This window comes from Blennius ocellaris, assembly GCF_963422515.1.
Source record: "Blennius ocellaris genome assembly, chromosome: 19".
In the NCBI taxonomy this organism is placed as follows: domain Eukaryota; kingdom Metazoa; phylum Chordata; class Actinopteri; order Blenniiformes; family Blenniidae; genus Blennius; species Blennius ocellaris.
In genome coordinates this window covers 17,216,032-17,241,572 of record NC_137668.1, presented here as the reverse complement: position 1 = coordinate 17,241,572, position 25,541 = coordinate 17,216,032, and the positions used below count along the sequence as shown (strand labels likewise).

Genomic DNA, 25,541 nt, shown 5'->3' with positions numbered 1-25,541 from the left:
GAGGATGACCACGTTCACTCCCTCCTCGCGTGCGAGACACTCGTATCACCTCAGTCGTGACACCGGCTGTATTTAAGAGTGACTTGCCAGGCGGCACAGCAGTCACTCTTATCCCTTTTGACTGAGGCAGGGCGCTTGGCTTTTTTTTTTTCATGCCAGGCGTCAGCTGCTTGCACCCCTGGGTCATGGTACTCTGAACAAAAACCAGGGGATTTGCATAATTCATTACAGTTGCTGTGGAGCGGAGAGGCGACACAGGTGTCCCGGGCATTGTGGGAGAACGAGCATGTCTAAGAAGCCGAAGGTAAAGACAAAAACAAAGAGGAATGACATCAACCTGTCCTTGTTTCTGTGTAAATCAGCCGCTTACTTCTTCATCCAGAGCTTGTTTTATCAGTTGTCGGGCTGGCTTGTTTTTCAAAATGCTTTTGCATCGCTCATCATGGATTTTGTGTTTTGAGTTTTTGCTGTCTGCGGTTTTATTCATGACAATGTCAAGTGTTCCAACCTGCTGTGTTAACACAGGCCTGTATTGCTGGGATTGCACTTAGTATACTGTAAGTAGAGCTTAGTTTTTAATCATGGATTGCTGCAGGACTGCGTCTGCGCTTTAGTCCTGGGGACATCAGGCATTTCTGTAAGTGAAAGACAATCTGCGGGGTCATCTTTCTTTCTCTTTCCATGTGCCGATAACTCAAACGGGTCTCGTGACATCGTCTGGTCATGCAGCTAAGTCCTAAGCTTGAAAATCAAATTATACAATGTCGGCGCAGACTTATTTAGTCTCTCATTTTACACAGCATATGCCACGTCTCCAAACTTGTATTTAAGTTTGACTCTGAAATTGTTGTATTTTGGAATCATTTAATTTCTTCATCATCGTGTCAGAGGACCATTCACATTGTTTATTTCAAAATTCTAACTTTTTTTTCCTTTGTTTTATTCGGTTGTACATTTGATATTTATAGGTTGATAAAAACCAAAGCTTCTGCAGCTGCTCATGCACAATCACTGTCTATTATGTCAGCTGAGTGTCCTGTTTTTAACTGCCTTTTATGTTTGGCAGGCACTGTCAACTGGGAAACAGGAAAACGTGTTGCCATGCTCATGTGTTCACTCATGCATGTGGGTTTTCATACAAATGAAGAAAAATGGCAACTCACTCAGAAAAAAACATTTACCCATAGGGATTAAGCACTACGCTATGAAACATACTTCAAGATTTTTGTGGCATCAAGATTAGATATTGTTATTAACAAAACCTTTTTTGTTAATAACAAAGTCAAAACCTTTATAAAATATCATACTACTGTGCAATATTAACTTTACTTATCATTTCATATTCTGTGCGCATGGAGACCAAAAGAATGTGGCTTAACAACTGCTTTCTCGGGGGAAAAAAAATCTGATCATTGAGTAATTTGCCCCAGAAAAAACAACATTAGAGTCTGCAGGGGACAAACATTTAAAAATACATATTCTCGTTTCCTCATGTTCAAAATCATCTTTAATCTCAGCCTTTCTGCTGCCGGCGACTGCCTTTTCTTTCAACTCTGACTTCAAGGCCACAGATCCTTCCAAAAGCAGCTTCGACCCATGTTTCATGTCAGTCATTTCTTCTACTCTAAATCCTGGATTGGTTGAAAGGCTGAAGCAGATTTAAATCTCCTTACCGAGAGAAGCAATCATTACAAAGTGAGTCAGGGGATCAAATGGACACAAGCAATCACCCCTGTGGGGGTTATTGTATATCAGTGTGAAATTGGTGTCCTACCTTCTGCAAAGATGTACAGTCTAGTAAGGAGGACCACTCGGCTGGCGATTGATTCCCTGAACTGCTCAAACAGGAGTGAAAGGATTATGTAATTTCGTAACTACATGTGGGAAAAACACTTAAATCTGCAAATTGAATTGACATTAAGGGGGCTGAACTGGGTGCAAATGCTTTGAATGACCCTGATTGTTGTCGTAATGGTTTCGTTTAACTTCCTTTAGAAATGTGTTAATGAGAAGCTGTAGCAGTAAATATCAAATGCTTTGAGCTGACACAACTGAGAAAACCCACACATAGTTTGGCTCTATCCAATAAAACAATAACATTTTCACGTTGAGTCAGAGGTGGATATTCCCAGTCCTGGAAGGCCAGAATACTTCACATTTTTAAAACACAACAAAATGTAGTGAGTGTTTAAACAGGCGCGTCAACAATGTGGCATTTAAAGTGCCTATATTGTACTTGGCGCTGTAAGTAAAAGAATCTAATTGAATTTCCAAATGGATGAAATGATGATGATCGCTGTAGCCTATACAAGTGAAACCTGAACAGGTCATCAACACAGTCATGTATCCACTGAACAAACATCTTAGGATTGGTTGAGGACGCCGGAGCAGCGAACTGAAACCCACATTGAGGCCTGCAAATTAGAGCCAAGAACATTCTTCCATCAAATAGAGCTACTCTCTGTACTTCAAGCAGCACATGCTTGCATTAATAAACCCCTCCAAAAAAAGTTAATTTCAGGTTTCAGGAATCAGAGGTTTTTTTAGTATCGTCATAGTGGAGTATTATGCAGCTGAGAAGGTAAACATTTCATGAATGAGTTGAGAGAGACCAAAAATTGAGGAAAAAGAGAATATACATCTTGCATATTCAGACAGAAACACAGCGCTACTGAATGTATGATGTCATATGTCAGCATTGTATTGACAGTTTGTGTTTGTGGCGCCAATCTGGCCAGAATAATCCTGAAAATAGTGTAAGGACAAAAAATATTAGTGGTAACAAATACTAGAATATATATGTTGTCTTTCCGCCATCCTATCCCCACAGCATGTGTTTAATACTTGTGAAAGTCAGTTTCTGTACGCAGGGTGAGGGTGTCGCTCTCTGTGTTTTCCTGCCCCGTGCTTGACTGCATCGGTCACGGCAGTCCCAATTTGCTGGCTGAATAGTTTTTCCTACGACTCCATGTGGATCGCGAGATGTGCTGATGTGCTCAGCGAGCGTGAAGTGACTCAGTTAGCGCCGCACGCTGAACGGCGGCCACCCTGCACTGTAACGTCCACATACATGTCAGCGCTTCAGCAGTCACCAAGGGTTTGCTTCTCCAAGCTGTCTGGCAACACTGAGCTCATGATCCTTATTCCCTTGGGCGTGCTGGACAGGCTCCCTCTGTCTCCACGGACCAAACACTTCTTAGGAAGGGTAAGCTTGTGTCTACCTTTTTTTTTCTTTTTCTTTTTTTTAGATCAGTCGACAAGACTGCTTTGCTTCATGATGAATGCTGCTTTTCTACGACAGTTGAGATGACAAGTGTTTGCCTCATTTAAAGGGTGTATGTGCAATTTCAGTGCTGTTCTCAGGATCTCGGGGTGATCTGTGAGGCAAAATAATACAGAACAGCTGTGTCTTCCACCTCTCTCGCTCACCCTCAACCCATTTTTTGAAATACTCCACTTTTTCTTCCAGTGTCTCCACCTATTTTTCCCCTCCTTTCCTTTTGCTGGTGATAATTATAGCTGGTCCCAGGTCTCAAGTGCCCCAACGTGTGCTGTAGCTAAGTAACCTCAGTCAGATGCTGGCTGCCCGCCCTGGGGGTTTCATTAGACGTGAATCATCAGGTCCAGTATGGATTCCCCAACCTGATTTGGGTATTTTACACTGGTGGAAATTCAGCGCTTGTTGTTGGTACAAAGACAATACTTTTGTTTGTACCTCACATTGTCTGAATATAAAACTTCCCACATGCATTAAATGAGCAATAATTAATATTAATGTTTTGATTAATATATTACTCTCTGTTATCATGATAAATGTTAACTAAAATGAATATATTTTGCATAAATAATGGCATGGGGTGACATTTCTGCTTTCAAACTTCTTATATATTGACATAAACAATGATTGGTTTTGCCACTTTGCCTTGGAAAAGTCCTCCTTACTCCCTTTGGGTGCATGAAGTCATAAGATTGATGCTTTCATTTTGGAAAATTGCAACACCTTATTTAATCAGTGTCCATAAAACAAATGATGGTTGACATTTTAGTCACCTTTGTTGCCAAATACAAAGCACACTGTGTGACAGCTGTACTGAATAACAGAGATGTGTCAACAAGATTTAATAGTCTCTGAGGAAAATATATATTTCAACACAACTTTCAGCTATGAATCCTACACTCTGCATATTTGGTCAGTATTATGCAGTTTCCTTGAAAACCTATTTCAAATGTAGTCAAACCTATCACAGTATGTGAGGGTTCGGATTAACACAAACAGGGTCTGGATTTTAGAGCAGCATGGTTTGTTTCTGGTTGTAATTTTAAGGTTCATTTAAGAAAAAACTCACAGAATGTAACAGCTCAGAAATGTTAACGTTAAAATGACCATTAAGGATTACAGGATCAACTGAGCACCATGAATGTTGAATAAGACTACATTCAGTGGTGGAGTATTAGGGTGTATTTTTCTTTTTTCGATCATAGTGGTCGATTGATCCAGCAGCATTTTCTGGCTTCTGAGAGAGTTTCATTTGTTTAACAGCATTCTTGGCAGCGAAAAACTGCTTTGGATGGGCCTTTGTGACATTTCCTCAGTGATCTAATTGTGGTGTGTTTTAGCCCATCGGTCACCTTTTTTAGGTTTACTGAATATCATCTGTGAAGTCTGTTTTGAAAGTGTATTTGACAGAAAATAAATCACTACTATTAACATTGGCCATTATCGCTGTCATTGGCAAAATGCTCTTGTCACAATCAATCATCACCAGCTTCTTGTGTCTCCTGTTATGAAGTCCTTGGTATTGTTATATTAATGTGATGCAGATTAAGTCATGATCTTTGGTTCTTTGTCACTGGCTGGTGTGTCTGGCTTTGCTGTTGAGGGGTTATGGGGCTATTGGAAATTTAATGATACCCTCTGTGGAGTCATACAAGCCTAAAAGTGTCCTCGCATGACCTGCTGTCGCTGACAAAGATTATCCAAATACTTGGCATACACAGGTCTCGTGCAAAATAATGTGCATAGTCGATTTAGCACATTTGCCTTCATTAATGTGCAACATCAAGCATTTTTTTTTTTTAATCAGAAAGTACCAAGAGAAGCCTAATTTACCTTAAACTTAATTTTACTCACCCTTACCTGTCATTTACAACATATAAAAACAATAGCAGCAACTTTTTGAAAATGAATCCCAAGCTGGAACTTTTTGAGAACGCTTCCATTCAGTCTCCTGGAAATCTGATAAAATGCCACTATTTCTAAATGCTGCTACTGTGCATGCACACCACAGCCATAGTACATAGTTTGTACATGGCACACACTGCAATAGAGAATAACAGGTGAAAAACATGTACTTCAATAATGTGTTTGTTGATTGCTGAATTGCTAGTTAAGTGTTCAAGCTGGCAGCTTTCGGAAAAATGTCCTTCTCCTCACGCTTTGCAAGGTGACAATGTAATGAAAGGAAACAAGTGTTGGCCGCGCTTTTGTTCGCTGAAACTCATTGGGAGGTTATATTGATCCTCCCACATGGTCCAATTACTGTATGCTGGTTGTGTAAGCTATCCTTGTTGGCCTTTGTGTGCCTGTCAGAGCGCGTGCCTGCTGACGTCAGTGCGTGCATGTATACCGATCGATAAGCCGAAGGCAACGCTGGCACTGATTTCCCAGCTGTGGCAGAACGCGCAGACATCTATCTGTCAAATCCCTCTCAGGAAGCACATTAAGAGAGAGCTGATGACTGCTGCTGGCATTCACCACCGTTCTTACATTACATTATATGACAGAGGCATTATCGTCAAATAAAACAGGTAATCTGCAATATTATTTTGTTGCTTTTGGCATCTGTTGCACACGTTGAGCAGTAAAGTCTGGCCTTGGCATAAAAACTTGGCAGTGGCTGCATAGGGTCAGTCAACATGCAGTACTTTTATACATCAGTCTAATTAGGTGACATCTTAAGATCACCGCTCTCTTTATGTCTAAAGGCTATCGGTCGTTATTATAATCCCACTGCGCTCCTTTTTATGAGCGGACTTCCCACACAAGAGTCTGTGTTAGAGAGCATTAATAGACAACAGCTCACACTTCTGGATAAAATGTCATCACGCACAGCATGCTGAAGGTTTTTTTTCCTCCAGGGTTGGCCTTATTTAAAGTTGGCTTTTCCCCTTCCTTTACCTTGACCTCATGTTCCCACTACGAGACTGGACAACAGATTTTGACACGTCATTCCAGGAAATTCAAATGATGCTTATCGATCATGCATGTAAGCATCTGTTTGATTGTCCGACTAGACTCATGACACCTTCTCTGCAATGACTTAGAGAACAAGATGTTCTCCACCAGGTAACTCCTGAAAAAAAAAAAACCTCTTTGCCAAATACCTAAATTATTGTGTAGAGGGAGAGTCTGGTCCAACCAAATAAGTCAGTCCTGAGGTATAAACAGCGTACAGCTTTCAGGTTTACTGTTGTAAATGTTTATGGGGTTTTTCTTTCTCCAGGATTTCGATGTTTCTGTAATGAGTAGAAAATAAAATAACATTTAAAACCTCCAGGTTGACTGCTAAGGAAAGTCATTTATTGGCTGCTATCCTAAACTATCATAGTATAATCAAAAGGTCTTCATGGCTTCTACAAATAGTTAGGTTTTTACATAAAATCTGTTTATTTAAGTATGAAAGCATAATAAAAGGTTCTAGTGGAGAGACTGTTGAATAACTGTAAAAAGTAATACAAATATTTTCTTTTCATCAGGATATATATTTCACAAAAACATCATTGTGAAGTGAATTCTTCAAAAGGGCTCTTTTTTAAGATTTTCCTATTTAAAAAGCAGTTTGTTGTTTGTATGTTAAACAGAAATGTTCTGGAGCTGACTGCATTTGTCATGGAGGGATGAGGATAACGATCCTGCACTTTGTCACGTGCTGAGCACACATCCTGGATGATAATCCCCAGAAAGGGGTTAACCCTGATCAAACACAATATAATCTAGGATTTAGGCTGGGCCGGTCAGCAAAAAAAACAAACATTTTCTCTTCACTGAAAAACATACAAATCTGGGTTTTAGCAGAATGTCGAATAAAGCTTGGAGCTTACTTGATCTTTCACGTTGGACATAAAATGGCACTCACTTCTCGCTCAGTATTCATTCGGGTTGCATGTTTTCGCTGCCTTCTGCTGCTGCTCCTGTTTTATAACTGGAAAATTAAGATTATTAATGGTTTGATTTTTCTGAACTCATGACTAAGCTGTTACGCGATATGCACTGACTCATGTTTTACCATTATTACAATGCGTAATGTCTCGGCCTGCATGAGCTCTGACGTAACGGCAGCGCGATTACAAATCGCACAGCACAGCTCCAACCTCTCTGATGTCAGATCATAGAGAGATGGATCTGCTGGAAGTTTCTTTCAAGTAACCGCGGCGCTCTTTGAATGCACACCAGCAGCAATCTGTCACTTGATTACTTAATCAACTTTTATATGGCTGCAATTTTATAGACGTGGGCATATGTCGTATTTTACGTCCTCTGACAAACTTGATTTTGCCTTACTTTGTGACGTGAAGTTAAACACGGGCGTAATTGTCTGGCATCAAATAACCAAACGGAAAATTTTGATGGCTTTTGTCCCGTTGAAGATGAAAGCAAATATGGCATTTTGTCCATGTAGTGAAGATAATTACTTCCTGAGGTTTTGGTCTCGGCAACATGTGTTGAGACTATACAGCGTTCAAATCCTTTAGCCCCGCTCTCCGCCGAGTGTAACCTCTTGAAGGCAAAGTGGAACACATGTAAACTTCCCAGATCACACACTCGCACTCAGACATAAAAAGCCTCCGCAGCTGCTTTTGGTGCTTTCTGGAATTTTCAGGCCAGCCCTGTTGGCCGGAGATCTTACTTCCTAACTAGCTCTGTGTGTGTGTGTGTGTGTGTGTGTGTGCGTGTGTGTGTGTGTGTGTGTGTGTGTGTGTGTGTGTGTGTGTGTGTGTGTGTGTGTGTGTGTGTGTGTGTGGGAGGGAATAGGGACAGGGGGCAGGGGGGCTTGTTTTTGGGGCTGGAGGACGGTCGCGGTACTCTCAAGGAGTGCTCTCCCAGCGTGGGAAAGACGCTCGTCTTTTCTCTGTCTCTCAGGGAAGAAAGTAGGCCAAAGAAGGGCTGAGAGGAGTTAACTTTCTCCTCCGGCTCCCTACTTTCTCCGCTCGAGCAACAGAGGCAGATCCGCTCCTCATTGGAGCCGGGAAAAGGGGATTTGTAGGAGTCTGGCTGGTTGGAGTTTTGGTCATCCAAGAGAAGATGGACAGCAACTGAGGAGATTTTGTCCCGGGCGGGCGAAACAGCAGAGTCGATAGGGCAGAAATGTATCATTCTGGCAGTGAGGAGTCAGATCTGGTAAGTTTGTATAAACATGCTTTCTTCTCCTCACACTCTGTCCTCTAAAACTTTCCTGAGCCATCGTCCTCTCTACTCTCCTGAACAAAGAGGAAGGGCTTGGGCTGCAGGAGAATGGAGGTTATTAGTGCAGGATTTAAAGGGGCAAAAACCACACAATTCGCATTTCGCTCTCCTTGTGGCTTTTCTGTTGAGATAGCCAGTGTCGTTTCCGAGATGCACACTCGTGCAGCATGCAGTTTTCAGACAAAGAGACTCACATGAGCACTTAGAATGATTTTGCGAGCACCGCTGCAGGACCACTGCTCGCCGAGTCGAGACGGTAGTCAACAAGTAGACAGAAGAAAAGAAAGTAAACAACCAGGATAAATTTGGTTGGTGTTTACAGTGACCAGCAGAACGTGGTTCTGTTTTAAACTTTGTTTCGAAGCCACAAGAAGGAACTCTTGTTTTTTACAACTTTAGTGCAGAGTCACAGCACCGTGACTGCAAATGACTGGATGTCATGTCGGCATAAGTTTCTCGTTAGTATTACAAATATTTCCTGTTCTGCTTGTGTGGTTGTGTTTGTATGAGTGTGAAAGATATGGTGATGAAAAAGTTCAGTCTAAATATTTTCCAGGGGCAATAATCAGTGGTTGTCATCAGCCACACCATGACACTAATGACTGGGTCATGTCCACTCACACAATAATGTTCAAAACAAAACACTTTTTGTAATAATTAAATGAATATATATTTTAAGGTACCTTAATAAGTAAAATGTTGCTGTTTGACACGATTTAAACATTAACTGATCAATATCAGTCAGGATTATACTGCATGATATCATCAATAATGTACAAAGCTATTCAGATGACTTATTCAGAAAACCAGCCGGTTTTAAAGCCGGGTCTTTATAAGAGACCTGTACTTGCAACAGTCTGGTAATTTTTTATTTCTTTTTTTCAAACTGCCTAAAACTGTGAAAAGTTGCTTGATCTATTGGTCTTGGAGAAGCAGTTACTAACTTAGAGGCACTTCTTTGATTATATAAGGAGTGTGCATAGGAGTTGCGGTTCAAAGTGTTCATGTGATTCAGTGAACTCAATGGCCGAGGCATCCATTTGTGGTGATTCGTTAAGCAACGCTTACTGTGTGCATGCGTGCGTGCGTGTGTGTGTCACTGTGCGAATATCTCTCGCACAGAGCTGGGAATTTTCATTGCTCCATATAGGGTGAAGTATAAGTCGATTAGGTGAAAAAAAAAAAAATCAAAGCACATACTGGATCCCATCTCACACTGTTTGTTAAGTCTTGAAATGAAGCGAAGTCAGGTGAGTTGGTGGCCGTTTGCTATGTTGTCACAACAGATAGCAATTGTAGTGTGGACCAACTAATAGTGTTTTGGATACCCAAAGCGAGACAGCCCCTACCTCATTATTCACAAATCTTCAACACTGTTATGTTAAAGCAAATGTAAAATCTTCTGCAGCTTAAAAGTGTCACTCAGCAACTAGTTGATTTGCCTGTCTTGAGTTTCAGCCTCCACCATCACTTCTGTTTCAGAATAAAACACAAAGCTATACATTTGTTTCGTTGATTGAATATATTTATTTTATTTTCTGATAAACCAAAGCACAGTTATTGTTATTTAGGAAGAATATTTTTGTTTAATAAACTGACATTTTGGAGACATGGCTTTAGTCGGAAAAGCCTGTTGCATACGAAATAATACAACAACGAAAATACTGCGATGGGGTGGATAATATTCCCCTAAAATAATAGATATCAGTGTTTTCATGTATAAGAGGCTTGAATTACTCACAGCTTGAAGCATATTATTTAGTACAGGCTTTTCTTTGTATTTGACGCAAACTGCAATCATTGTACAGTGTGAGCCACTGTAAAAACAATAAGACATTGAAAGCCTCTCCAAAATTGTCAGAATCAGACAGCTGGCACTCCAAACTCTCAGACAATGCTCAAGCAGCTCTTCATGCTCAATGACACCAAATCACAATAACGACTCTCAGCAGAGGATTTTTCTGTTGATTTGGAGCTGTGGAACAACATGAATGGAGGGAGTGTCAAAAATTAATGAATAGCCACTATTACCTGGGCTTGACGCTGGTTTACCAGCATCATAACATTAAGCCATGTAGCAGAAGGGCATCATAACCTCAACAGAGCTCGCATATTACGGGGCCAGATGTGGCTACAAGGTGGTTGAGACTCCGTTGATAGAGTGGGTGGTCTCTCACTAGGGAGGCTGCAGATATATATTACATACGTCAACAAATTTGTGATACCGCTGTTGATGTGAATTATACGCTGTTGATGTGAATTATACAGTAAGGTACTTCCTCAACAGTGATATACAATAATTATGTTGTATTATGTGGTTTTTTTTCATTGCTTTTGTTATTGTAATACATGATATACCAGATATAGAGTAGAGCCTGTGCATCAAGGTTCACAAGAGGCTTGGCGCTTTCATCCATTTTTTTTGGTGGAGAGTAAAATGAGATGTGTAGTTAATATCCAATAGAAAATGTCTTGGTGGACTTTCATTTTCCAAGATATAATTAAAATGCACTTCAGTGGAACCTGGCATTTTCTAAAGCAGGGTTTTGTTTTATTAATCATTGAGTTACTGAGGGAATTCCCGATGTGTCTTTTGGCAGCCTGGTCAGTTTTTTCTTTGAATTGCAGATTTTCTCTGAAATTGGTCCAGAGTACATAATATATCAAAGTACGATTTAAAATAAATGACGCTGAAATCATTTCACTTGTGTATAGTGCCATTTGTGGGGTGGTTTGTTTTGCCCCAGTGAAGATGGTTAGCAGCCCCGTTCTGCTCCTTGCGTCGGTCCTCATCAATCATCCACAGCCTGCTTCATACACCAGCAAAGTGCCAGAATATTGATGACGCAAGCACGAAACAGCAGCACAGAACGCTCCCCCACCCCCGACTCCCTTCTACTGAATCCCCCCTTGGTTGGCCATCATCCTATTATGGTGCTACGTTTCCACAGAGAAACCTGAGGGGGGTATGTGCAGATAGATAAACTACCTCTCGTTGGGAAGGGGATTCATCCGTAATGGGAGCTGCATCTCTAGAGGGACTCTGGGTGCTGGCTGCAGGAAATATTTGCTGTAGGAAAAGGATTAGCACATAATTTGCACTTGTTAGGTACGATCACCCTGCATTTGTCTTGCTGTGTTGTCGCTCTGTTTTGTTTTGTAGTTTTGTTTTTTTTAACGACTTGGTGCATCAGCAAATATTGTTCATTTGGATAGACAACTTCAGCACAAATCTCAAATGGTGATAATTCATAGATAATATCAATATCTTTATCAATATTTTCTTCTGAAATTTTAAATCTGAGTAATGTTTAGTATTAATAATAACTGGTCCTTTAGAGGATGAATTATCTTTCCTATGTCCCATCGAGAAACTTTTATCTAACTTTGTTTTTAATTACTGTAAATTTAGCAACTGCTGCATGAAGATAAGCCTTGTAACATTTTAATATATGCAAATAGCAGATAAAATTTTAATTCACTCAGTCAATTATCCTCAGGTTCAGTACAAATGTTCTGTATAGTAGCATTTATTGATTGTTAGCAAGCTAAGGACTGTACCTGTTTTAAACATGCATAGGTTATTTTATTTATTTTTCTAAATATTTTCTGGATTAATTGTTCTGTTAAAACCATTTGCGTGCATCTTTCCAAGACCGAGTGCTCCATGTGAATGTTTACTTCGTTTTGAAGTTTTCCAGCATTTCACTTGATCTTAGGATCTTAGAGATTATGACAAAACAAAATTAACAGAAAAAACTAAAACAATTATAAAATTAACTTCTATCAGGCAGATATTACAAAATTCCACTGGCCCGCAAAAACATCTATAAGAAATCCTTCATTCTCACTGCAATAATCACCGTGAACAAAACAAAATAAGACACTGAAACAGCCATTTATTTTTTTATTGACTGATGTTTTCTCTTTCCTTTTAATATTTCCTTTGGGTGTCTGTACGTGTGAGTTTGTGTTATCAGTGTGTTTTAAATGTGTATTGTTTTATTGTTGTCGCCTTGTCAAAAAATACTTTTTTTCACCGTTTTGGGCAGACAATAAAGTCTATTCTTTTCTTTTCTTTTCTTTTCTTTTCTTTTCTTTTCTTTTCTTTTCTTTTCTTTTCTTTTCTTTTCTTTTCTTTTCTTTTCTTTTCTTTTCTTTTCTTTTCTTTTCTTTTCTATTCTATTCTATTCTATTCTATAAATGTCATGCTCACTTTAGTAAATGTATTATTAGTTTTCTTCTATTTTCTTTTCATCAACTCCTTGCAGTATCATGAATGTAGTCCACGGTGAGGTCTGATCTGCATTAGAATGCGTGGCCAAAGTTTCTCGCTCGCCTTTAGCTTCAATGCACCCCGGGATCCTGTCATGTAATTGACAGCCAGCAGGTCCATCACCTCGATGGAATCATGCTCTTATCTAATGCACTGGCACATGGAATGCTGGGTAAACACTTTTTTCACGGGCCTGTCAGTGTCACCTTGACGTCCATGCAGCCAATCCCTCTTCTGCCATGCCAGGGAGAACATCACTCCCTCCCTCCTTGTTGTCTCTCTCCACATTTCTCTCCCACACTTTTGTTTCACAGATGTAATCAGCAGTCTGGTTCTCTTTGCTCTCTCGCGCTCAGTTGCGAACCACTCCTCTGTTAAGCATCGATTATTAGTAAGCACTGCTTGTAGCCGCCACAGATATCACACAACTTGGTTGTCAATCTCTACTCCCATTGTCTTCTTTTGACGAAGGATTCGCTCCTCACGCAACGATGATTTAATTGACTTTGTGTTGCACCGACTGAAGTGGCAGTGATTGACAGATGGCCGGGAGAAGAAGCTTTGAATCCAGCCAAGAAGGAGCTGTGCCAAGACTGAAATTGCTCGCACACTTTGCTCAGCTCGTTGTCAGTGCGCTGCAGTCAGCCGCAGCCCGTCAGCCAGAACTGAAGATAACTTGGCACGATCATAATCTTCGTTCCTCAGTCATGACGCGGGATGTGCGGTATATGGTCGCGTTTGACCACACTGCTGACACGCTGAAATTAAAGTTTTTCATAACTTAGAACTGAGGCCTCATTCTGTCTCAGAGTTCATGGTGTGGATTTATAAAGCGTCTTTTATGAAATAAAAAAGTCTGGGGGGGGGGACGTTACGTGACCAAGCTAAGAATGGTAGGGTAGCGAGGGAGCTCCGTAGTTGAACTTAACACATTATTCCACATTAATTCATCAGAGATGCAAGCTAAAATCACTCCATGCAGACTTTGGCACTAAGTTTGATGATATCAATATGTGCACCACTGAAATGGCAAGCTCAATGGCTACACTGGACGGTAAGATGATGGAACAAAACCGAGAAAGTCTCCTCTAACACAGCACGCATTGAAGAAGCAGAACGCCGAGTCGGTGGCACAGAAGAACTGGTGGAAAAATTAGAAGCCTCTGTGGACGCGGCCTTCAAGCGAGTTGGTTACCTTGAATCCAAAACCTCCGGTTGTTTGGTGTGCGAGAGGGAGGCGAGGGCCAACGATCACTTTATTGTATAAAAGATATATTACCACGATGGTTGAGTCTAAATCCTGAGAGATCATTCACTTTGAAACGGCTGCATTTATTTTCCCTCAAAGCTGAACGTATTACTTTTTACTGAATGACCCGGTCAAGATGCAATTATGACTGGTGTAGGTGAATGTATTTATGTATATGTGCAAGTTTGGGAAGGTAATATGTTATTGCTGCTCATGTTCAGTTCTTGGAGAATGGGGTAAAAAGAAATGAACAATAAAGACATTGTGAAAATAAAATAAAAGAGTAGCTGAGAATTTAAAAAAGGCAGGATAAGAAGTCTGACAGGATCAAAGAAAGAACGGTCAAATGAAAAGAGAAGCAAGAAAGTGGCATCAGTGTCAACAGGAGAGAAAGACACCGGTGTCCCTTAAGTTAAGTCATGGAGAAATAATCAACCGTTACAATATTGGTACATTCACTTTGAGCCAAATGAGCCACTTGGACTGTGAGAGCAGTTTATCAAACAAACACAGTGTTGATTTTCCGCATGACCAAACTCAATTTTTACAGTGGACAAGCACATAGATCGAGTAGCGAAAAATGTAGACGGACGCTCTCAGCTCATGGAGAGATTCCCTGGTGTATCTGCATTGTCCGCTCCACGATAAGTGATTCGGTCCGATATAGGAGGCAGCAGCAGCAGCGAGTGACTCACAGTCGCCTATTTCATTGTGGCTATCAGCACTGTGATTTGTATGTTTCAGCGTAATGATTGCTGTGCCATCCCTGCATGTAGAGGTCACTGGTGGTCTTGCAGCAAGGACCTCTGTCTAAATGAATCAATAAGAGCCATATCGAGACCACGGCACCGTTGCCCTTTCAATTTCCTCCTTCATCTCTCTTCCTCTGACTGCTGCATAAAAGAGCTGCCACCTCTCACACGGCTCTGCTTCTTTATTCTGCCTCACAAGGTTGCAGGTAGAGGCGGAATTCTTGGCGGGCAATCCTCATGAATCTCATTTAAGTTTGCCTGTTTTTCTTTTTCTTTCTTTTTGTATGTGTTTCTCACAAGTTATTTATACCGAATATTATTTATAAAAAAAAAAAAAGAATAACCTGGAGTATTGCAATGCAAAAAAAACCCTGAACACGCTAAGTTTAAGTGATGCTACTACAGCAATGGCAGTGTACCACATTGTTGGAAGTACACATACAAATCACCTTTCTTGGCCTTGCAAATTGAAATGTACATACAAATCACTTCTGTCCAAACAAGAAGGTGGCAGATCACCACTGAGTGATGTTGAATCATTTTGTGAAGGAATGATGTGGTCTGAACTGCACGGTGGTTGATTAGTTAGCACTTATGTCTCACAAAGCGAAGAGCACCCATCAAGTTTCAGTTTGTGGTAGGGCTGCACAACATATGGCAAATAGATTGTGATCAACATTTGCAACATACAGGTCGCAAAAGACTGAGTGCAAAAATCTGTTTCGTTGCACTCTGCATTCAGGCTCCACAAACTCTGAAAACAAAAGAAAAGTGTGATTTGTTGTGAATAATTAAATAAGTTAACACATTTAATAGACTGAAAGAAAAAGAGCAGTTATTTGAAAGAACAAATCTCAAGGCACAAAGATATTCATCGACTGAAACATTTGCATTTATCATAAATCATGTAATTTTTGCAATACTCAGCAACATTATTGCATATCTTACGTTCGCATGATATCGAGCAGCTCTAATTTGTGCTGTTGCAGCTGATTGCATCCACTTTTATTTAATCTCAGCCATGCCCATAACCACATCCACCCAAAGTAATGAAGTAATGTTATAAATACCGTATTTTCCGCCCTATAAGGCGCACCTAAATACCTCAAATTTTCTCAAAAGCTGCCAGTGCGCCTTATAGCCCGGTGCGCCTTATATATGGACAATTGTTCTACTCAAGACTGCTATTTGACAGCTGAACAACCAGAAGCTTTTATTTTGACAACTCTAACTTCGCAACCGGATCTTCAGAGCGGACGACACTCCGCACAACACCTTAATCACTCATGGTTGCACACCAACATTCTAACAAACCAAAATAAACTAGATGAAATAATTACTCACTAAACTGGGGAACAAAAACACAACATAAACACAATCAACACCAAGCCCAACAACGAGCCACAATAACCTCCAACAACACAAAACATGAATTTGTCGCTGCAAGGCATGATGGGACATCATGCCTTGCAGCGACAAATTCAACCTGAGCTCCTCAGTGCAGCCGATAGAAACTCCCATAATTCATTGCAGCTGTTTGTGGTGTTTTAAATGCAATTATTGGGGGTTATATTTGGTTTGTGGTGTCGGTAATAATTGTGTTGTGTTGTGTTTTTGTTGCTTAGTTCATGTAGTTTAGTTTATTATTATTATTATTATTACCGGTAGTTGTAAGTTGTCAACCAGTAGTGAAGAAGGTTTTGTGTGTAGTGTCGTCCTGGCATAGGCTGCAGGTAGACTATTAAAATAAAGCGTGTGCACCTCTCTGGGTGTTAGAATCAGTGGAAAATGTAACCTAATGGCTTTGAGCTATAAATGTTGCTGACCACTGGTCTATTCCATGTGCCTTATAGGGCAGTGCACCTTATATATGAATGAAGTTGTAAATTATGTCAATCAATGTAGGTGTGCCTTATAACCCGGTGCGCCTTATAGGGCAGAAAATACGGTAGTCTGTTTTTCGTATTCTTAACAGTGCTGAGTAGATTTGAATGAATTTGTCAATCAAAACGTGTTCACCGTTGTGATTCATTGGAGCTGATTGTGTTAATGCTCGTAAAGTTTCCATTTATTGTATCAATGGATTTCTGTAAGTTTAGCTCAAAATAAATCTTAAAGATAGAACTCCTTCATATTTTTGATGAATCCCTGATGCTTCGAATGCACTGACAGAAACCCTCATAGAGCTCCGGGCAACAGGCTTGTTGACAGTCACTTGTGTGATATGATTCAAGGCTTTTTCTGGATCATTCTGTAGTGAAAATATTTCCTGGATGAGGATCCTGTTAACGGAATACATTCAAGCTTTCCAGGAACCAAACCTCGAGATGTCTTTTATCACTGTGTCAAATTCCAACAAGGTGTGATTGTCAGTCCGCTGGGTGATCCCAGAAACACCAGATCATCTCCTCGAGGATCACAGCAGTATCATATTCCTGCAAGATTATTATTACTGGCGTGTGTGCTGGTGACACGATGTTGTCAGTATCAGCAAGGCGGCGGGTGCAGAGGTCGGCTGTGTCAGGTGGCCCGAGGCTCGTTCTGTCGCTGTTAGTGTTTGTCAGCATTGTCATCAGAGCGCGCTCTTCACAGCTTCACGAGCCTGTTCTCCAGGCTCTGCTTCTCCACATTCAGATCAGCATCTGAGCCTTTTCCTCACAGCTGTGAAGTCGAGTGTCAACCCACTGTATCAAAACATATGTGGCCCTGGAGTGGCTCGAAAATGCTACAGATGTGTACGCCTCTTTCTTCTCTGAGCGGGTCTGTAGTAAGTAATTAGACCACAATATTGTTTTGTCTTGACCAAGTCTCGCATCAATCTGTATTCTGAATATAATCTTCGGCAGGTAATCGCCTTCCTCATTAGGCTAATTGGTCCTAATGAGCTGAAATTTCATGGCTCTTCCCCGTGCCGTTCTCTTCATGTAAGATGTAATCTTTTTAAGTGAATGTGTCTTCTTAAAAAGACCCTGAGCAGATGGAGTCCTGTCATTGATTGGTTATGATAAGCGCCACTGATTAGTGCTTCATCCTTTGATCTACAGTTAGTGCTCCTCGGGGAGTCGCTGCCGGTCACGAGCCGGTGACTTCACTTCAACCGCTCGTCCTACTGAGACAAACCTGACTCCTGTGACCTCGCACGACCTCCTCACAGGTCAACGATAGGAGAACCTTTTCAATAATCCTCCGCCAGGTATTTAAATTCGACAGGTCGTGCATGGGGAAGGGAAATTTCTAATTAACGCTGTAATTATTCTCATTTGTCCTGCGTGGCTTCGTGACGCTCCGCTAAAATGTAATGAATGAATCTGACAGGATTTAGAGCAGCTTTCACCAGAAATATCTCTGCCGCTGAGTGAGCAAGAGACGACTACATGAAAATAATCACACTTTCTGATGTACTCTGTTTTAACTCAATTCTTTTGTGAATGAGCAGAGGTCTTTGAGGTGCTGCATTGCTATTCATCAAAAAGCCTAAACTTGTTTGCATTTGAAAAAAATGTTTTTACACAGGAACATCAACATTTTTGATCTCATATCGTCGTGCCGAGTACTCACATAGTACTTCCAGTATCGAAGTAGTCAGCAGTGTCTTGTGTGTGATATTTAGCACCTCACAAGTAGCCATTTCAAATCCATCCATGACCGAGCACGCTTGTCAAGTAGATCACTTTCATTTTGCACATTACGTTTTAATAGATATGCCCAAATAATTTTTGGATTTCAAAAGAGGGAATGAAAGGAATGATTTCACAGTCATACACAATGATACTGACAATGCGTTGTTGTTATTGACGGATAAGAGAATATTGCTTTACATTCCAATTATTTTCTATAAATAATAAACAACTTGCTGCCAATTTTCTATAAACAGCTCACATCACATTGTGAATGCAGTGTGTTTACATGTGAAACAACATGTGCAGTTGACACATAAACAGTATTCATATAGCGCTGCCCTGCACTGATCACTGCAGAGACACAACGACAAGCAGATGGATTGACTGCAAGGGGTATCTGAAAAAAAAAATAAAGAACAGAAGGGGAGTGACAGAGGAGGAGGGGAAGGAGGGGTGGGAAGAGAGAGATAGAAAGGCAGAATCACTAAAGTCGCAAAGGAGAGCTTGAGAAGCAACGCGAGCAGGACGGAGACACAGAGAGGGAGAAGGGGAGTGCTTGCCGCCGCTTCATTCGCATCAGTAGGGGAGTCGGTCACATGCGCCCACACCGGGACTCACATTGATAAAGCGCTGTTACCCGTCGCTCTTGAAGCGGCTCAGGGGGGAGAGCCCACGGCGGAGGAGACTGGAGCCAGAAGAGGATGGGAAAGCATCACTGTCACCTGACTCGCACGGGGAGTTAGCGCGGCAACTGCAGCAGCAGTCTGAACACTCCGGCTATCAAGGAGACTGGGGCAGACGGAGAGAGCTGCTGAGATTATGCACGGGGCAGAGAGCTCCTGTGGATTCCCCATCTTTGGCAACAGCAGCGGTAGCACGGAGAGTGGGAGCTGTGGCTCTGCAGACAGCAGCAGCAGTGCTAGCTGGAGCTGCAGCAAAACAGAGAACCCCGACTCCAAAGATAATTGTTTATCCAGAGATGAAGGTAGCGTTTACAGCCAAGGTGTAGCAGGAACCAGCTGCCCATGTAGCCACAGTGTCGAGCGTACCTGTAGCCAGAGCAGTCGCAGTAGCTGCACCGTTGGTGCGGAGGTGACCACAGCGGTGCGAGTGTAGTTGTAGTAGCAGCACGGGGGGGCAGTGGCTCAGGACCCTGAATGACCAGTGTGGCTGATGAAGGCCACCTGGATCCGATTGCTGAAACGAGCCAAAGGAGGTCGTGTCAAGAGCTCCGATGCCTGCGTAAGCGTGTGTTTACATCATGAAAGTTGTGGTGTGTTTTCTTTTTTTGTGTGTGTATGCGCTTGTCTAAGTCGTTGTTCCCATGGCACATCCATCAGCGCAGAGTGTCAGGGTCAGTGTGGCATGGTCGTGTATTGCCTGGTAATGATGAGAAGTTGGTGTTGTTATCAGTTATGGCTGTCAGATTCTGGGCAGAGCTCCATATCACCTCCTCCTGACCCAGTGGGACATCATTCTCTATCAAGCCCTGTTTTTAACCATGACCTGATGTAATGATTGCAGGTATAGTCACCTGCATTTTTCCAGGCTAAAAATAGCTTAAAAGACTTGCATTAAAAAAAACAAACCCAAAATCAATTCACAACATGTATACCCTTGCATGGAAGAGCTCCTTGTTAAGCATGAAGAAACACAAACGTGACACATAGATTACACATGTATATTGAATGGAATATTGTCATGACAGTGAAAGTAGCTCATGAATGGTTAATTAGCTCGATTTCAAAAGAGTTATTCGTCACAGGTACACAGTGGGGAAGATAAAAGACACGGAGGCGATTGATGAGCAGGCAGGGCTTTGTGTAAGATGGAGGACATAAATATGAACAACCTTGTGTTATGTGGGGCGACAACACTTGGTGTCGACTCTATCCATATGTCAGGTGGCATAAGTGGAGAGGAACGAGAGGTACGATCCGCCTTTGTATGTATGTGATGGCTGGGTAATTCTAATCAGGCACAGAGTGAGGGAGGCTATTTTTAACTCAGACAGCAGAGTGTAATGGTGCAGTGAGATGAATGAAAGACCTTGTGTGGGTGGCATAGTAGCGTGCAGGTAAGGATAAGGTTCACACTGCCGCAACTTTGTTAAGAAAAAAAAAATCTTTTTTGTTTTTATTCTGACAGCTTAATCATTGTTTGAAATTAGCTCATGTATTATTGGGGTTAGTTATGTCTTTAACTCCTGACAGCCACAAATTAGATTATGACACCTTTTTAAGGCATTTTCCTTTCATTTCTAATTCGATAAATTCAGTTTTTGATTGGAGGTTATTGAATAGCGCTTGATTCACACATTTCAATGCATACACTAAACAAATGATAATAGTTTCAAAGAATATCTTATCAGGAGGTAACTATATGTAACAATATAAAGATCTACAATGCTCATTATGGTTTCTAATCAATCACTTAATATATGATATTCTGCCCGTCAGTCCGCCTCAAAACAACTTGTTTACAACTGCTCCAATGGACAACATGATTAATACAAAAACATTACAGCGTGCACGCAATGATCTTTACAGCAAGAGCTTGAAAGCATCACCGTATACATTTAATCAATTATTTATAGTTCTCGTGCAGCATACAACATAGGGGATGTGAGTCACTCTCCAACTTCTGTGTAAGTCTTCATGTTTATGAGATGTTCAGGAACCTTGTGTTCCTCACCTAGTTTCCCCAGTGGCTTTTAAAGTCATCAGTAATCTGCAGCAGAGAAAGAGTTAAGTCTGCAACAACAAAGGAGATGCACAGTTTGTTTATTGGCATGCTTTACTTTCAAAAAGTTATTTGACTGCTCGATTTCTACTTATTAGTTAATTAAAATAACAGTGATCTCTGTGATCATCAAAGTTTAACACTTAACACCATTCACATTTATTTGAAGAGCAAAGGTGATCAAAAACTAATTATTTTTTCCTACAGTGTAGCCCTTCTTGGCTTGTGACAGCTGTCATCTTTAAAGTGTGAATCAAAAAGAGTGTCAGTGTCGCGTGCGTGTGTCACTGAGGTGTTGCTGCTTGTATCTCCGCAGGGTTCGGCCGACTCCTACACCAGCCGTCCATCAGACTCCGATGTGTCCCTGGAGGAAGATAAGGAGGCAGTGCGCAGAGAGGCAGAGCGACAGGCTCAGGCACAGCTTGACAAGGCCAAGGTTGGTGTCACTTTGTCCAGTTCCTATACCTGCTGCCCGCTGTGTGGACCCTGAGAGGGGAGTGGCGGCACCATTTTGGATTTCACTCGGAATGGGGTTTCAGACTCTGTGGTCGCATGGGCAGCATATGCTCTGCACTTGGAAAACGAGAGGTCCTGACTTAATGCTTCATTCACCAACAACTCATCACAATAACAGTATGCATGACAAAGTTTCATGACAAAAAAAACGAGACTTGATTTTATCTGTGTAGAGTTTGCTCTCATTCCTCACACTGACTGAAGGCATGTGTATTAATAAAATTGATTAATCTAAATTGTCTGTTGATATGTTGGCCTTATTCAATGGACACATAGTCTATAGAGTTGCTGTATGAAGTTTCAGTGTTGCAGAATGTTTCTCTTCTTCTCAAGTTTTAAGCTTGACACTGCTGCAAGGACATGCTTAAATAAGCGGCCCTTCTTGACTTTGTATAAGGACACAGCGACTGTTGGTGTTTGAGTTAGTGACAACACGAGTCCTCATAAGTCTCTTGTTACAAAAGTGTGCGATTCAAAGAAAATCTGGTTTGTATTGGTTGAATGAAGGATGGCTGGCATCCTTCAGATTCTAACATAAACTTTACTTGGGTTTGTTTGTCTTTAAAAGAAAACTCGTCTGCTTTCTTTTTGGCTTTGTTTTTCTTCCTTCTCAACTCTCATGTCTTTGTTTTTTTTTTTTGGGGGGGGCGGTTCTTTTCATGTTGACAAACAACTAAAAGTCATATGAAAAACTTAAAAAGCTACTGTGGTCAGATTATCATGGTGAAGTTGGACTATATGCAGACAATTCTTACTTTTGCTATCCTGAGGTCACCTTTCCTACTTTTACTACTCAAAGTAACTCAGAGTGACTCAGGAAATTAGATCTGATTCCAACTTAGTTTCTCACATGACAGGGCTGTTACAGGGCCACTGATGTGAGAGGTTAGGGGCCTCCGAGGGTTCGGTGTCTGTTTATCATAGCCAGGCTTTTTGCCTGCTCTGCTCTGGGCCACAATTAGCAGCACATAAACAAACATGCACACGAGCGCGCAGGCCTGCCTTTGTGCGACAGGAATTGCAATCAGCGATCGCTTCCGCAGAATCTCTCAAATCGCCTCCTCTGTTAAGATTTATGCCTTTGATCTGTGAAATAATGCCGCTATCTTCAGAGCACATTCTGTTCACTTCCTGCTATACAGCTCATTGGGTCGCTCGTGGTCTCCTATTGTTGCTTAATAATTTGAGCAAGTGTCTGAAAAAATTGGTCTCTCTTTGGGTGTTTAGTGTTTATAACAGCTAGTTTGCTCATGAGCTGTAAGCCTGAAGCTTTTGGCGATCCATCCATTTAAGCAGACATTTCCTCCTGCGCTGTGTCTCGGTGTAGCTCATAGCTGGCAGAGACGAATCATTCCAGCGCATCTATTTTGTTATTTTCCAGAGTCGCCCTCTCTGGCTCACTAATTAAAAAGATAAGTTGGCTTTATAGATAACCTGGCATAGATTATCCCCACTGGCATTTTACATGACAGATGACTGGTAAAAAATAGCCTCTCTGTGGTCTGGCCACCAGAGAGAGAGCAGGCTGAGGTCAGAGGAAGTGCAGGCTGCTTGACTGTGAGTCCTTATGGGCAGTAATTCACTATCACTTCCCCTACATACCACTGATATTAGGAGGTAGTGAAAACTCCTGTAGTGTTATGTACTGCAACATTGATATAATTAACATATACCCATGCAAACACCATTTAATTACTGACTGCTGCCTTTCAGCCTATAAACCTGTTGTATGATTTATTTGGGAAAGACTGAGGTAGTAATGCAAATGATGGAACAAGAGGTTGTCTTTGATTTGTATGACTGCTTTACTTTTGGATTTTCTCTTCCAAACCTGCCATATTTATGAAAAGGCATTATTATTGCATACATAGTATAGTCGTGTTTCTGTCTCGTCCAGGGCTCTACATCTTTATGACCAAAAGAGTCATTTTTGTCACTTTCCACCAATTGAAATTTACCTGGAACCGTAAAACACATTTAACCTTTAAAATTATGCTAACACAGTTCTTAAAGTTTCATACAATGATAATAATAATATTATTCGATTTTATTTGAATGTGCATTTCTTGGCACTCAAGGACATCGTACAATCAATTACTTACATATAGTTTTGTTATGTGAACATAAACTGTGATCTATGTCACATTGACAATTTAGGATTGTAAATGTCAAATTTAATTACATTTTCAGCTGTTTTTGTACCTGATTTTAGCAGTTTCTTTTTTTTTTTTTTTTGAATGGGTGAATGTTATCACCAATGAAGTTTCTTTTACATTATGTTGTATATAGTTTTAGAGCACACAATGTGAATCATTCCCAAAACGTCCCATAAGGTAAAATCTAAATAACTGTGATTTGCATGTATCGTAAACAATATAATACAACACATGCAACATTTCAGATGTAGAGTGGGAGAATTTACCACATCTCATAAAGTTAGGACAAGACCATATTTGTCATTGTGTTGTGTCCTTGCTCCTTTTAACTGGAGTCTATAAACGTCTGAGAATTGAAGAGACAATCGTAGTGTCATCTGAGAACCTGGAGATTACAACCAATACGTTTTGATCTCATCTCTGGTGCACAGAGTTCTCCAGACCCCTTAAAAGCTTCATGCTATGTCCAGCAGATCCATCCATTTATCGATCTATATACGGCTTTATATATCTGCTGGTCTAAGCACATTGCACAAGTTTTAAATGACAAACAACAATTCACAACGAGACATGATTTACAGTCCCCAATTAGCCTCAAACACATAAGTTTATACTGTGGGAGAAAACTAGAGTGCATGAGAACAATGTGATTTACACAATTCATTGAAAAATGTTTCTTTGTTTTTTGGAGTGGTTTTTGTTTGTATCTAACCTTTCCACTCTTTTGTTATCATTGGTTTTTTGATTTTATTTTTAATGGATTGGTAAAATTCTTAACGATCCATGTAATAAATTACCTGTGTTCTCTGAAATAATATGTGTACTTTAATTCTGTATTGCATGTTGTTTTGTTTACATTCACACATCGTCCTAATCTTTGTGGACTGAAGATGAGAAAATTTTTATAAATCAAACAAACTCTTTCAACTGTCCACTTGAGGCATAAAAGAAAAAATAATTGGCTGCTGCAGGGCTTTAACCACTATACCTATTCTTGGATAATTAGAGAAATATTGTCCCACACTAAATTAATGGAGGGTTATGGTTGCCTGTATGTAATAATATAATATGCGGGCTCTCCGTCCAGCCTGAGGCCTGTGTGCTGAGCTGAGGTGACTTCTTTTCAAATCGATCCACAACATTCAAGGTGAAACAATGTGGGAATCTTGATTTATGGCTGGAGACCCGGAGCAAGCTGCTAATGGTGCGGCTGTGGCGTGTTACGCGGCGAATCAGCACCAGTGAGGGCAGGTGCTCGCTCAGTCACAAAACACAGAGAGCACGGGGAGGTATTATCTAATGAAATATGCATGATGCGTTGTGATATTGTGACAGGCGTCGCGGGCTGCTAATTGGCTGTGGTCTGTAGCGCCGCCTCACAGGGATCGCAGTTACAGACAGGTTGGTTATCTTGTGTTTTATTTTTAGCCAACCTTCCTTCTGCTTTATTTATTTATATATTATTTATTTGTACACACTTTACTCTTTCCATCCATTTTGACCGTCGTTCTCTGTCCTCCCCCCTCGCCCCCGCCTCTTGCCCAGTGTGTAACCCTCCGCCTCGTTCCTCCCTCCCTCAGTGCAGTCAATATGGCATCTTTAATGAAGGCCTCTGTTACGCAACAGGCAATGGAGCAGTATGGGCTCGGTCAGCAGATGAAAGGATGCTGTATGGCCAGCGTAAAGTTGTCATCACGAACTGATCCCGCAGTCACCTGTGATGAGAGGTGGTGTCTCAGAAGGTGAAAGTGTATGAGATTGACGGC

General features: G+C 41.1%; 1 protein-coding gene across 3 annotated transcripts in view; it reads left to right on the top strand.

Annotated features, from left to right (window-relative positions):
- The first annotated feature begins 254 nt into the window (after window positions 1-254).
- Window positions 255-25,541, top strand: part of cacnb2a (calcium channel, voltage-dependent, beta 2a) — a 41,630-nt gene continuing 16,343 nt past the window's right edge. For 2 of the 3 annotated variants that reach the window (XM_080515287.1, XM_080515285.1), the window contains exons 1-2: window positions 8,119-8,398; window positions 21,420-21,539. In XM_080515287.1, coding sequence (XP_080371413.1) covers window positions 8,366-8,398; window positions 21,420-21,539 — 153 coding nt within the window. In that variant the 5' untranslated portion in view covers window positions 8,119-8,365. Of the gene's footprint in view, window positions 305-8,118; window positions 8,399-21,419; window positions 21,540-25,541 lie in introns of those variants that run through there. The other variant, XM_080515286.1, reaches the window with a different exon arrangement.